Source organism: Engystomops pustulosus, chromosome 1 (assembly GCF_040894005.1).
Source record: "Engystomops pustulosus chromosome 1, aEngPut4.maternal, whole genome shotgun sequence".
NCBI lineage: Eukaryota > Metazoa > Chordata > Amphibia > Anura > Leptodactylidae > Engystomops > Engystomops pustulosus.
In genome coordinates this window covers 61,146,033-61,161,215 of record NC_092411.1, presented here as the reverse complement: position 1 = coordinate 61,161,215, position 15,183 = coordinate 61,146,033, and the positions used below count along the sequence as shown (strand labels likewise).

The following is a 15,183-nucleotide window of genomic DNA, read 5'->3' as shown; positions in this document are numbered from 1 at the left end:
CAAGTAATTATAGCTGCAGTATTGAAACGATTTCCCATGGAGATTCTCCACATTAACCTGTCCTCTCCTACACTTGTCTTTTGAGGGCGACCAGACGTCTAGTGTGACTTGAATAATTTTTACGATCTTGTTATTGGAATATTCTAATCAGTGTTCTTTTACAATTATCTCATTTTTTTTCTGCCCTTTAGAATATATACAGCACATGAAAAAAGCTTAAATACTGCAACGTTACTCATGTTAGGAAATATTCACATAGGACTACACAATGACCATGCCATTTAGGAAATTGTGATCTCCATTGTACATAGTGCAATAAACCTGACAAACCTGAATTTTTCTTTGGAAAAATGTTTCTTCAAACCTTGGAAAGTATTCAATCCTCAAAAAAAGCAAAAACTGCCAATATAATTTATGAACATGTCTAAACATATAGAAGCAGAAGATGTTCAGTAGAAATAACGAGAAGACACACATTAGTTGAATTTCATTATTTCAACATTTTTATTACTGTCCAATGTCCGGAATGCATATAAAAATAAGTTTTAAAAACGCAATTAAGGAAAGTTCTAAAAATCTCAAACATAAAAGAGCACAGCGTTTAAATATAAATCATAAATAATAAGCTATCTGTTCCACTTACTAGTATATGTAGATGTCATTAAATTAGGCAAAATGCATATAGAACAATCTTTGTACTAGAAAGACGCAGTGTTAATTGTATTATTATAACAGATAGATACAGAATGGAACATGTGCAACAGCTACTGAATGTTATCAGAATCGGTGTGTAAAATGTTAAGGTGTCCAAGAAAATAGTACAGAAAGAAAGTGCACCAAGTCATTAGAAGCATATCTGACCAACCCAAGCCCCAAAAGTTTGCATCTTTAGAAAACTGCTCACATATAAGTAGCATCTTATCATCTCAGTATGTACACACAAACTTAATTTGGTTTCTTCTTTAAATATTACCAGCACATGTCCTGAATACATACACGAACATCAATAGAGATCACTGCGATGCAGCGTTACACAACTATGTCCCGGAAAGGATCAGTGGGGTCAAACCTCAACGGGTAAAATGGGTATTAAATAATCCCACTGTTCGCAACCTTTCCAGAATACAGTAAGAAAGTATACGGCAAAGTACCTGGTCACAAACACAAGGTAGCAGCACTAACAAGTCAGCAGTTCATTCAACATTATCTCTTGGAATAAACAATTAAGTCAAGGTCCCACATCCTGCCAGCCACACTGCAGACGTGGGCTCTGTGGAATGAAGGTAGGTGAACATAGATGTACCTCCAGTTCTACAATAGTCTATGCACTTACACCTATTTATAGAATCATATTTTTATTGTCAGGGGATTGTGTTTCCTTTAGGTAATACTTATAAGGCAGATAAACCTACCACTACCAGATCGCAACACCTACAGAGTCATCCCCAAACTGCTGACCACAGGAATATATGTGAAGCATGAGTAGTTCTTAGAGCCATCTACGGCTATGAGCCATTACTGGGTCTTATCTTAGTACTGCAACACTAGTCCCATTCTAAAGTTATTACATCCATTTAGGAAAAATTGCAGTAAAACAAAATAACTATAAAGGATGAATATGGAAACAGATTCAGAGCTGTCCAAATTGCATAGACTGCTATCTTGTACTATTGACTGGTAGATGGGAGCTGCCTTACCTGGATGGACCCCACTCCCACAACCATGCTCAACCATGAGACAGTGGAGCTGCAGTCATACTGGAGCTCTCATCATCATAGATCACTATGGTGGAGTTAGCATAGTTCTACTGCTTTATGGGAAGTGTGGCCGTCACATAAACTAAACCAGACAAGGCCGTCTTAATTGGTTGTTTATGCACAAAAAATGAATAGGATTTTACAAAATAGTTTAAAATATTCCAGTAAGGCTCTGGTTCAAATAGCGGGTGTGCAGGCTAAATACATAAAAACCCTATTACAATGATGGATTTTACTACCCATGAAGTTACACATCAACGCAATGTAAGGTCTACAAAAAGGTGTAAGAACTATGAGAACTGTAGCCATTTACATGACCATCCTGCCCAATGAAAGCCCCGGCAGCATCAATACAAATGTGCCATCTAGAGCTGTGCAAATTTCCTGTAAACTTTGTTGGCAAATATTCATCTACTTCCATTCCAACTCTTGGTAAACTTGTTAAGTCCGTAGTAGTTCTGATATCAGAGTGACAGGGATTTTCATGTACGTAAGGGAACTATTTCCAAACTGTACAGAGATAACTGTGGGGTGTTCAACCAAGCAGCGACACAACGGTTCAGTACGGAACGACTCATACATGCTCTGAATACAAGACACTAATATTACTCTGTACATATCACTACATTAGTTACATGTGACAATAGCAGAGGGTATTATGTGTTTACAAAGAATTATATTACATGTAGAACCTGCAATACCATCACAGCAATCTTCATGAATGCCCCCCGGGCTTTCCACCATTTTTGGGAGTAGGGAAGGTTCTCTTATAGAAACAGCATATCTCCTGGAGTGTTTCCATTTTAAAATCACAACCTACATTCACCCAATGCATATATTATTGAGCAAAACTGGTACACGCCTAGTGCACTTAATTAAAAACCATCATCTCTGGCATAGGTCCTTTTTAAACAAAATGGGTATAATGTACACAGGGGCATAAGAGTCCCTGATCCAGTTTTCTACCAAAAACGCTCAGCATATCCTGTGCGCATCCGTTCAGGAAATTTACCTGAATTCAAAACCTATCATGATAAACCAGGGGCTATTACTCATAGATTCAGGCACAGTGACAGTGGTAATCTTCTATTATTAATTATCCATAGCTTCCTTCCTTCTAAAATAATTTTTTTACTATGGTAATGAGCCTAAAGGAGTACTCCCCCCCCTCCCACTGTGTGCACACTGCTGCAATTAAGCACAGGAGGAGTGTGTGACAGACATTTGCTGCAGTGTAACAGCTTGTGAAGCCAGAGCACAGAGGCTTCTGTAACACACCCATAGCCCTTCTGGCTCATAAGCATAATTTTAAAAGTTGATTTTAGATAATACAAGATTACCAGTGTCACAGTGCCTGGATTTATGAATAACTGTCCCTGGTTTATCATGCATGACATTGATGGCAAGTTTCCTTTTAAGTAAAGTACCCTTTTAGAAACTGGGTTCTGGCTTTATACAAATTCATTTTACAAGGCTTTGTGCAATATAAGATATCAAAAATAGAACCGCACTTTATAACTAGAAAAGCTGGGGATGCACTTATAATTCCCATGTTACGATGAACCTTTTCTCCATAGATTATCGTCTTCAGAGTTCTAATAGCCTAAGACTAATCCTCTTCATAAACTGTTTTAGCAATTCTCTTAGTAGGTCCTAGAACAAGGTATTGTCAATGATGCCTAAAAGTGATTGAATGTAGACAAAAATAAAGTATGCTTCAAAATGTTATAGAAAGCAAATATAATGTTATTGTGAAGTGACGAGGTTTTGCCTAAAACGTATCGAAACCTATGACTTAAGCATTAAAAAAATCCAAGCCATAAATGGACACAAACAGTTTTTTTTACAGATACTTGTAATATAAGCCTAAGGGGTCACAAGGTAGTAACGCAACTCGAGTAAGGCATCTCTTAATAAGAAAAGCACTCCGTTTCAGGACAAGCCCAAAGACTTTTTTCCTCCCCAAGTAATGTTATTGCACATGAGCCATTGCATCAAGGATTCTGGGCATAAGCTGTAACATTCACATATACAACATGGAAACACAGCTATAGATTGCACAATCACTATGGCGCTAGATCACCCTCATCTGACCAGGACTAAATAGGACAAACTTTAATTTTGCATTTCTGTAATACAAAAATATAAAAGCAAACAAAAAACATTTAAGGGTTGTAGTGAACGTATGACTAGGCAAATTGTTTTTTTGTTAGGCAGGAGTTGTCCACTGTCAGCAAATAATTGATATTGTTTGTGTAATGTTATACAATTTTCCAATATACTTTCAGTATCAATTCCTCACAGTTTTCTAGATCTCGGCTTGCGATTATAGAAATCTGTCCCTGGTCATGTGATGTCACACAGGTGCACTGCTCGTTATATCCCACAATTCTTATGTGATACTAACTGGCCGTGCACCTGTGTGACATCACCGGTAAGATTTCTCTTCACAGGAAGTAATCACATAGGCTTCCTATAGAAGAAGAGCAGAGCTCTAGGAAACTGATTACTTCTATTTCTTCTCATTACCCTAAAATTTTCAATGTTATGCTCAAAATGGACAACCACTCTCACTTTTTCATTCACTAGATTTGATTGAATATTTAACGTTGCTCATTGACCAGCAAAATATTAGGTAACGACACAATATGGCCGATTCTCTTGTGTATGGATGGTAGGAATGAGTATTGATTACCTGTTGACCATCACTGGAGAGATAACCTGAGTTAGTCTCTAGATGGGCCTTAAGAAGCGAAAATAAAACCCCAAGACACAATCCCAATTGTTGAACTGTTAGAAAACCAATACTTAGCAAGCATATCACCCTGTGTATAGAGGATTTAGTGTTCTCGCAGTGTATGCTCTACCCCCCCCCCCTTAATACTTAAACCATGGGACACATAATGTGAAGTCCACAAGCCCGCTCATTTGTTCCAATACACCAATGTGGTCACTTAACGTTTTATTTTTGGGAAAGCCGTCTTGTTTAAACCCTGTGCATCTTTCTAACAGACATTCAAAAAGAAAAAAAATAATATAAAAAAATAACAACATTTATGACGTAATAGAAGTGTGAAATAGCTTGGTGGAAGACGGAAAAAAGCAGCATAAGTTATCGTCAAGATGGAAGAAACTAGAAACTAAAGGTTTTGATCTAAAGTCCTAGCTGAAAAGGCAGATTGTACATTCTATACAAGTTTATAAAAAAGGGGGTATGGATGAAGTTTGGTTAAATTTCAAAAAGGCACCTCAAGGCTAAAGGCTTTTACAAATCTAGAATCCTTTCACTGGTCAAAATAAAAACAAACACACTTTTATTGCTGCTGTTCAAGTAGCAGAGAAATAAACTTCCATGTATTCGAGTCCCATACATTGGAATCTCCCTTATGAAGCCAGGATCCACCGGTAATGTAACAGAAGCAGTAAAACTGCAACAGATTCTCAAGTTTGGAAAAAAATTACTTTCCTCCGTGTGCTTTCAAGTCTGTGGAATCAAGAAAGAGAAGTTCGGGGGTCGCAGAGTATGTGATGATGCCCGTAATCCCAGCCACTGAAGTACCATTTTTGGGGCTTTGCAGCTGGCGGCGCTTAGGAGTAGAAAGTAAGGACGCTCTGGTGATTTCCACGGACAAGCAGGACAGGTGGGAGATCTTTAGAAAGTGCCTCTAGCCAAGCCATGTAAAGTGCACTGGACACAGCACCTTTTCTGGCAACAGGAAGGCTCCTATGGTAAAATAAAAGGAAAAAAATGTTAGATATTGAATTTTTATTAGAACCAAGGCATAACATTTTTTATCTCGACATTCTGACATACAGTATATTTATATACAATATGCATTGGTTCCATATTTTCCATATTAAAAACTTCAAAAGCATCCCAAAACATAGGATGGCAACCACAACCTCATAACTAAAACAATAAAATTCGGCTTGGTAGAGTACCTATCTTACTTTTACAATAGTACATGTGGAATTGTAATGTAAATGTTATTTTACTTTCTCGCTTTCTCTATCCTAGAATGTGCACATATAAGTCATTCATTATTACGGTCTAAGTAATTAGATTCCAAGAAGACATATTGTGGTGAGGCCTTGTAGTAATTAATTTGAAGCCAAACCTTCCAGTTTTAGGGGTTATTTCTTAATATAAAACTATAAGATGTCTTTATGATACACCATCCATATAGAAAAAGCAAGAGTTTGACTCTCACCATCCTTCCTGGGGAAGCAATAAAACTCCTTATAAAGACTTTGCCATTATAAGTGTCTGGAGACTTACAGACATTGAAGCTCCACTCGGGGAATTCTTTGGGGGCTAGCTTGTAAGGGAGCACCCTTTGCCTCAATCATTACTTTTTCGGAAAGCCTAATGGCACAATCCAGGATCACAGCCTGTAAATCCCTTCCATAAGGCACAGACCAGTTGGTGGCTGCTGTAGTCCCTGACTGGTGGGACTACAAGGGTCAGCCGTCTAATGATCTAATACTAAAGGCTTATAAAAAGGACTTGCATACATTTTAAAGTCATAAATACCTAATTTGATGTAAAGTCCATGTGATTTGCATAAACTAAAAATATCCATTTTAAACTATATCTCATAATCACATTTAGCTTGGCTTCACACCTCACTATATACAGAAACGACAGCAAAAATAGGGAATTTGCCCTCAAACCACAAACGACAGATTTTGTGGGGTAAGGTTTCCCTTCTCCAGGGCTATACATGGTATAAACACTGCAAGTTTAGCATCTCACAAATACTTCACATATAAAACAAAGTAAGAAGGGAAGTTCAGAGTTATGTAATAGCTGCATACCAGGCTAGATGACATTTCATTTAGACTTACATGACAATAACATTGGCTGTGCTCGAGTGCTCCTTCAGTAATTCATTCAACCGGATCTGACGGTGAGTCTATCGAAAAGGCAGAGGGCGAAACATAGTTACAACTCATTACTGGTAGCAATAAGTATTAATGGCCAAATGTGTCTATTATGGACTATTAAAGATGATTACAGTAGTCACATTTTCCTGCTCTATAACCGAATGTTGGGGACCTTTTTATAATGCTGCTGCTCAGATGAAAGATCAGATAAAGAGATAGCTCAAGTAGTTTTGCTTGATTCGTGCTGGGGTCTTATCACTGCACTGTATAACATGCAGAATTGTGCTTCATGCCAAACTGGTAGGTGATCAAAACAGAAGACTTCAAGCAAAAAATTATCAGCTACATTTTCACAATCATAGTCTGACTTTTTAGGCAAGTGCAAGCACTATGATCAATGAAAGACAGTTCACCTATATGTAAGGACATTTTGAGTGACTGTAAAGACCACCTATAGACTTTTTCAAAATATGGAGAAAACAAAATATACTGCTTCAGTTTACAGAAAAATTGTTAAAGAGGACTGGTCACTAGGAGCTGCATTATCGGAAACCTCAGATAACCCTGACTAACACCGCTGCACTGTATACTGTAAACTGTCGTATTCATGAGGGGGCGGGATTAGGGGAGGTGACTGCTGCATGACACGCAGCAGTCACCTCTAGCCTATGGAGTGAGCAGGGGCGGTCTGTGGACCGCCCCCCTCATGAATACGTTTCCAGTGTACAGCGCAGCGGTGTTTGTTAGCGTTATCGGAGCTTTCCAATATCGCTAGCATTGTAACACTGCTGCGTTTGTTTTAGCACTAGGAGCTGCTTACTTTAGTAAGCAGCTCCTAGTGCTGTTTTTGAGGGCGACAGGTCCTCTTTAAATCAGTAGAGGCTCATATGCAATGGATTTGGTATATCTGCAGTTCCCAACTTTAACGTAATAAGAAGTCAGACATCTCTTAAAAGATAAAGTCAGCCTGCCCCAGCCAGTTCTCTTACAACCCTGCAGTGAAGAGGGAGGACATCACTGAGATCCTAGGATGCAGAGAACAGTTATAGATTTTTCCATCAAAATAAAACAAATGGTGACATCATGTAATGTGGGAACAATCCTTTGTATAATCCTAATCCTACATATAGGTACTTGTCTGTATTTTGTAATGAGATCTTAAGAAGTACAAGTCTTGCTCATCAAATGAAGAAATAACTGAAAAATAGATTGCAAGCTCTTGCAAGCAGGGCCCTGCCTCCTATTGTTCCATAATACTAGGTTTTTTATCTGTATTTCTTTAGAGCCATAAATGTTACCTTTGTCTTATAAAGTTCTAGCTCATTATCCGTTATCCTCCATGGTTCCTCCTCTTTCATTTTGTCCGCTACATCCTGTTCTTTTTCATCCTCCCGCAGCCTGAATGGTTCAATCATCTCCTCAAAAGCTGCCACACTGAAGGTAACAGAGGGGATAAAAGCAGATGCATTAGGAAAAACCTAATGTCACTGTAAGATTTCATCATCTACAATGCTTTTCATCATAAAACCAATTATAAAAGTGGAACTCCTAATTCGCTAATAAAACATGAACAGACAAGGAATTAATTCGAATGATGAGATCCATGGGAATCAGATCATTCCCATACAAATCTGTTTAACGAAATGACAAATCCAGTTGATGTTTTTGAAGCTGCAGGCGATGGAAAACAAAAAAATGAGGGGGTGCGAACTCATGAAATTACATCCAAATCCTGGATTTGCCATGAGTGATCCTGACAAAGCAACGCCAGATAATAAACGCAGCTCGTAAACACAATCTCAAGAAATCTGGATGCTTGGCAAGGGCCTCTCTTCTTTTAAGTAAAATATGAAAGGTGCCACTTTAAGCTTTGAAGGGTTTAAGTTTCTTACATCTATAGCTAACAAGATTATAGCATACGTTACAAAACACACACTCCAGAGAGGTTATCTAAATCTATTCCATTTAATAAAATCATCAAATAAGACAATAAAGAAGAAGATAAAAGCATTTGAGCTGTTAGAGCGTGTGCCAATAACTAGGTTTGCCATTTCTACTGCAGCCTCTGCCAAATAAACACACAGTGTATCCAAAGCTATGCTGTGGATAGGAGGTAGATAACCCAGATTAGGACCGATTCACACCTACATCTGCACTTTCCATTATTCTCTCTGTTTAAGAAGATTGCAATGGAAATCAAAAACATAAGGAGAAATTAAGGTCTTTCATTACCCATACACTTTTATGGGAGTGGGTTCATCATATTTATCATCCATGGTTTATCATGCTCGATTATGATGGTAGATTTCCTTTAAACTACTAGCTGATGCTTCACTGACAAGATTTGACAAAGAAATTTGTGGTTAAAGCTGTCCAAAGACTAAGCAAAAAAAGGGAGGGACTGCACAAAAAAATAAACGTGTACTTACCTCCTCCGGCGCTCCTGGTGTCCTGGTCCCTCGGTACTGTGACAACAGCTTCCGGCCACGTGGCACACCCACCCCTCACCACGTCCTAGCACCTGATACAATGCTGGTACAGGGCACTGGTGGGTGTGCCAGACGGCAGGAAGCTGTTGCTGCTGAGGTTTTACATCTTTGTAGTAATTTGTGCATGTTTTTATGCTATGGATGTAACCCCTTTTTGAATATTTAGCACCAAGGAAATAATGAAGCTCTATAAGTAACTAAAAATAATAAAGTTGACAGCAATAAATAACATACGGAAAGAGCAGATACAAAATCTATAGCACATAGGTGTGAAACAGAGTGTTACAAGCCAAGAACAATGCTGTACTATTGATTCCCAACAGGTAACAACCTGCAGGGCACAAGGGGTTGCCGCACCCATGTTCCATTTTCCATAAAAGCAACAAATTCACCTTTCCAACAATACCAGATAAGAGAGTTTCTTAATGTTCCCACAATATTAAAAGAGGAACATAAAGTACAAGTAGATGCATGATCTTGCACCCATAAAAGACGTCATAAAGCGAAAACCTGACATACTTTTCTTTCTTTGGCTTTGTGTTGATATCACCCAGGACCATGATGTCAGAGAAGTCAATTCTAAACTTGCTGAGTAACGTCGCCATCCTGAAAAGAAACCAGGGTTCATGTAAGTATTATAGACAATAAAATGAAACATAACCCTCTTTACCACAAATTTGCTTGATTTATTGTTTCCCCCCGGGAGCAGATTCTGTCACAAAGCAAGTTCTAACAAGAACAAGAGCATAGACAAAAGCTGTTTACTATCCAGAGGTTACAAGTATTTCCCAGTCATTTACCCTTTGTAGTGTTTGATTTAGAGCGTTAGAAATTCATGTGTACAGATCACAATGTCACGCCACTAATTGTTTTGGTGGCTTACAGTTCATTTCTTAATACTTCTATCATCTCCCTTTTATCAGCAGATCATCCGGTGATAAATGGATTTACATTTGCTTTAAGCTGAATGGACAAGCCTTTGAAGAGCAGCTTTTCCCACACTTCTCAAAAAATAAATTTAATGTAATAGATCATTATAATAATTATAAACAGTGGTAAGGGACAAATTGGATTACTCCACTGATGTCATCCTGAAGGCTCAAAATCTCTGTGCATGTGACACTGGCTGTGCCAAGTACTTGTATGTAAAGACGAGTTTAAGATCATTGAAATTTTGATAATCCAGATAAAAATATTAAATGCTCTTCTCCTGATAGAACATGTCTTTTAAAAGAAAGACCCCCAGCCTTTTCTAACCTTCCATCTCCACTTCATTCACGTGCCGTTATGGGGGCATTGATCTGGTCGCATGATTTGCGACCATATCACAGCCCCCATAGACTTCTATGGCTCCCTGTGTCTCACTGCACTGTGACCGAGTTGGGCGACCATGCCACAAAGTATAGGACATGCCCTATACTTTAGAAGATTTGCGGTTTGCCCTCTTGATAGCCTGTGGAGGGAGTAGGGAGCACTCCCCCCTCCTCCTCCCGGCCCTGTGCTCGTTCAGGATCCTGACCAAGTGAGCACACGACCATCTAAATGAGCCCTTAAAATGAGAACACTACATTTTCTCCCGTCTTCAAGGAGCTTTAGCTTGTCTCCTATTTTCCAGTCTCTGCACTACACCTGCAAGAGACGGTTTAAATCCCTTCCCCTTAGTGAGATCCCACCAACAATAGCTAACTAAAACATGAAGAACAGATCAGCAGCAGATTAGTGATCAGCCATTGGTCTTGTATCAAACTTAATATTATCAACTTACGCTCTGCGATCATGGTCTATCCTGTTAATTTTTCCACCAATAAACACTCTGATCTTGCAGTCATTCCACTTCTTTTTGGTAGTCAACAAGTATGGAATTAACAACGTCAAACCTGATTAGGAAAGAAATGTATGTGTTACGACAACTGATGTCCAGGGTTGTATCAACCATAAAAGTAGGCAGAGACATATAAATCTCAGTATAGAAGTTTAAGAATAGAGAAGAGCAGACCAAAACTTTACGTTCGGCCTCCTCCGTTTCGCAGCTCTGCTTAACATGGACATATTGCCTAATGGGCTGCAGAGCAGCCAATCAGGCAGATTTATGCTGTTACCAACTAGGCCAGGACCTTGAATGAGAGTAACAATATTGTAAAAAATAAGAATTATTCCTACAACACATTTCAGAGGAATACATGCAGCATTTCCATTATTTCTTATGCCTTGGTTATACAGTAATGTGGTCACATATATTTGTAGGATATTAAGTGTTCTGCACTAGAATCCAGCCAGTCTTCATACAACCTATTAATATTTTGTCTACCCAGAAATGAAAAAGTAACAGGATTGGAAATACTGGATACCAACATTTCCCTAACCTAATTATAAAACTTCACAAGACTCACGCCTCCATCCATTTCCCAGCACTGACCAAAAAATCAATGTAATGCATAAAACTCATAGACTATGCTGGGGAGCACAGTAAGTCTTCAGCTTCAATCGATTGGCAAACATAGCTGAATTTATCCTCAGGGAGTAACATTGTGAATTAGGTCAAAACTACAGAGCAGCTGAAGCCGTAGATGAACCAAGCATAATCAGCTGCAGATATCTTCCCTACTGGACAGTCTCTTAATATCTGTTCCCAGGCCAAGACCTACAAACCCTGCTGAGTATTTTAGACCCTGCTAGCCCTGCATAGTCTTCAAAGGAAGCAGAAATGGTTTACATAACGTATTACAATATATAGACCAAAAGACCCTTGTGGCTAGAATATTATAGTGACTATTCTATGCCGACAATAACAGCTATGACTTTTGAAAGTAGGTCACACGTGCACAGAAGCGTGTGAAGTGCTCCACCGACAACATAGAAGATACATGCATGATCAGCAGATAACCCCTTTGATCAATAGAATGAGAGAGGATGATGCAATCCCTGTTCTCCTTGCCAGGCAGAATAATCAATTTCTGCAAAATCCCCCAGCTGCTGTGCACGAGTGATCCAGCTCAGGTTGATTAGTCCGGTCTTGGCCATTCAAAGCTTTTGTGTAATGTGGATCGAGCTTTCCCAAGCTCCTGAATTTTATAATAGTTTTTTCAGCAAAACCACTCAGCACAGGGATTAAACAAGATATGTTTCTGCATCAGTGTAGCTACAGCAATCTCAAGGTATGTTAGCTTCATAATGCATGAAATCAAATGGTAGGTTTCCTTTAACCTGTTGGTTGTCCGCAATCAGACTATGGACTGTTGATAAATATCTAGTAAGAACTCCCTTTAAGTAAGGCTATAACAAACTCAGATCAGTAAGTGGACCAACCTCCATCATCAAAGAGCCACCACACATCAATGGTGCTTTTGCCTTGCTTCTTCTGGAATTGCAAACTGGCATCCAGAAGTCTCTGGTCTGCAGAGTTTAGAGCAACACCTTGACCTTTTGAGTCTACAACAAAAAAAAAAAATGCAAAAAAGTAAATTATAAATTTTAGGTTAAATTATATGCCAAAGTGTTCATTAAAATAAGCCTTCCCCGTTGCTATCAGGAATCCTACACTTCATAAGCAGTGCTCGATACGAAGATTATTATGGAGTTGGTGTACAACTAATGCTACTATCAATTACTCCTCCACAACAGATAGATGCAGTGCATCAGCAGGTAGCAGTGTTACTATGCAGTGTGTGGGGGTCCAAAGCAACATCTGGATATAGTTTGTATGTTTCCCCCAGTTTTCTAGTAATAGGATGATCTGGATATTACATTTACAGCCTCAAACGGGACTGTACCTACAAGAGCAGGGACTGATCTATGTTATGACAGTCTCGCTGCAGAACAGGCTGGCACAATACTATCAAAATAAATGTGCAGGCACTGAAAAGTCTGTATACCTGTATGTGTATTCTGCCTTTCCTAAATGACCTAAAACCTTTCAAAGCAGCCCCCAAAATAATCATACGTTGGATCCAACACAATAAATTCAACATATTTGCAGCGCAGCTGACGTAAAGCAAATAACATGAGAAGGTTAGAAGAAAAAGTCACACCATAGTTAGAAAGAGCTAAAGAATACTAAAACCTGGTAAGATGTGGAAAAAAAGTAAGAGTTACCAAGACCAAAGAATCTAGATCTTTGGAAATATTACTTTTCTGTATGTAAAGGGATTTTTCCCACCAATAACAACTGAACCCTGGTTCCTAAATAACGTTGCAGAAAGATAAGGTTTGAATAAAGTACAGCTGTGTTAATGGGGACTAATCCCAGACCTCCACTGGGGTGACAGTGGAGACCCAGCAATCATTGGTTTAAATGCTCTTCTGACATTGGTGGGAAAAAGTCCTTTATATGTTTTATACAAGCTTCTACTGGATCCCATGGTTCAGGAAAGGAAAGATGAAAGAAATAAGACAGTACAAAAAGGGTGGAAGTTGAAATAGAACAAATAAAAGGACAAAAGAAGATAAGAAACTGAAACAAAAATGATAATGCCTGCCTTTTTTCAACAGAGGTTGTGTAGGTTGTGTCTTTCCATCGTCCTCCTCATCTAGATATCATATCAAGGAAACATGAAAGGCAATGTTAATGTTAACAGCTAACGAAAACAATGATGAAAATAAAATTACCAATTGGAAATGAAAAAAAAAAAAAAAAAAAATACAGTAACTAAATATAACACAGTACTGACAAATGACATAACCGTAACCAACACAACCATGACAATAAACAAAGTCAGAACCGGATAAGGACCATCCACGAATATAGAACTGAAGGTGCAAACATTTTGATTTGGGTTGTACAGGACGGGATACCATGAGACCTTAATAATCCACCATAAATCCTTCAAAAATTGCGTAAACCTAAATCTTCAAGTTCTGTTCACACCTTTTCTCATCACTGGACTGGTGTCGCTGGAGAAAGGCTTTGAAGACTCGGCCTCTGCCTTTTTACTATAGTCCACGTTTACGACTACGTCTTTGGTGCCAGGAGATTTCTCTTGTGATGACAACAATTCCTCTGGTAAAAGAAAAGAGACAAAACATGAGCCTGAAGAAGAAAGGAGATTGTCATTTTCTATGAAGGTCAAGTGACCTCATCAATATTAGAAGGTCTACAATAAAACCAGGGGCTCACTATATATTTTACTAGTAACACCCTTTCATGTGTTTCCATAATGACACTGACTAGTTACAGAAGAACACAACATCTGTGAAAAGATCAAGAAATTTCTAACTTGCTATGAATTTGGGAAAGAAAAAAAAAAATCTGGGCCACTGGGCTCTGAGGCCACACTGACATCCATAGACTCAGGCAACTATTGACCAGATGCCATTGATATTTCGATTTCAACTCAAACGAGCTGAAGAGATTTTTGGTAATGAAGATTTCAATTAAAAATGGCTTCCAGGACAAAGGAGACAGCTGTATAAAATGTACGGAGATAAAGCAGGAACAACATGGCATAAAAGCTGTGCAAAGAATCAAGGGAAAGTTTCGGCATGAAGGTGGCATTCCAACATATTGGGATTGGAACAAAATGTAAAACTTCCTTGGTAAAGATCTACGACAGGAAACAATTTCCTGCACTTTCTAAAGAAACCATGGAAAAGAAAGATTACAGATCAGAGCCTTCATACCGGCACTACCCACAGGAAATTCTCTCTCCCAAGCTATAAATTCAGCTGGTTTAGACGAAATATTCCTTTTCAGGGAAGAAGGTACTTGCCAGCAACACGCAGGAAATACTAGTACACAATAGTAGAAAATATCTGTCACCTTAGGTCTAAAACTAAGCCTAAAACTGAATAAAACTGCTAAGCATTTCTTACTCCAAGTCTATGGTTAAAGGGAAACTACCATCGACACGTACTCATAGATCCAGGCATGTGACTGTGGTAATCTTCTTATATTTATCATCCATGGCTTCCTACCTTCTACAATCAACTTTATCAACTATACAGGCGGTCTCCTTAAGGACAAGTGACTTACAGACAACCCCTAGTTAAAGATTTGCCCCCTATGACCTCTGGTGAACCTCTCCGGAAGCTTTACTATAGTCCCAGCATGCATT

The 15,183-nt window shown here is 38.7% G+C and overlaps 1 protein-coding gene across 3 annotated transcripts in view; it reads right to left on the bottom strand.

Moving 5' to 3' along the window:
• Window positions 1–480: 480 nt before the first annotated feature.
• SLC12A2 (solute carrier family 12 member 2) overlaps window positions 481–15,183 on the bottom strand; it is a 65,695-nt gene continuing 50,992 nt past the window's right edge. For 2 of the 3 annotated variants that reach the window (XM_072141697.1, XM_072141689.1), the window contains 8 exons: window positions 13,998–14,129; window positions 13,609–13,659; window positions 12,440–12,562; window positions 10,899–11,010; window positions 9,653–9,739; window positions 7,943–8,078; window positions 6,606–6,673; window positions 481–5,481 (listed from right to left, as the gene is read on the bottom strand). In XM_072141697.1, the coding sequence (XP_071997798.1) occupies window positions 5,346–5,481; window positions 6,606–6,673; window positions 7,943–8,078; window positions 9,653–9,739; window positions 10,899–11,010; window positions 12,440–12,562; window positions 13,609–13,659; window positions 13,998–14,129 (845 nt within the window). In that variant the 3' untranslated portion in view covers window positions 481–5,345. The remainder of the gene's footprint in view (window positions 5,482–6,605; window positions 6,674–7,942; window positions 8,079–9,652; window positions 9,740–10,898; window positions 11,011–12,439; window positions 12,563–13,608; window positions 13,660–13,997; window positions 14,130–15,183) is intronic. The other variant, XM_072141704.1, reaches the window with a different exon arrangement.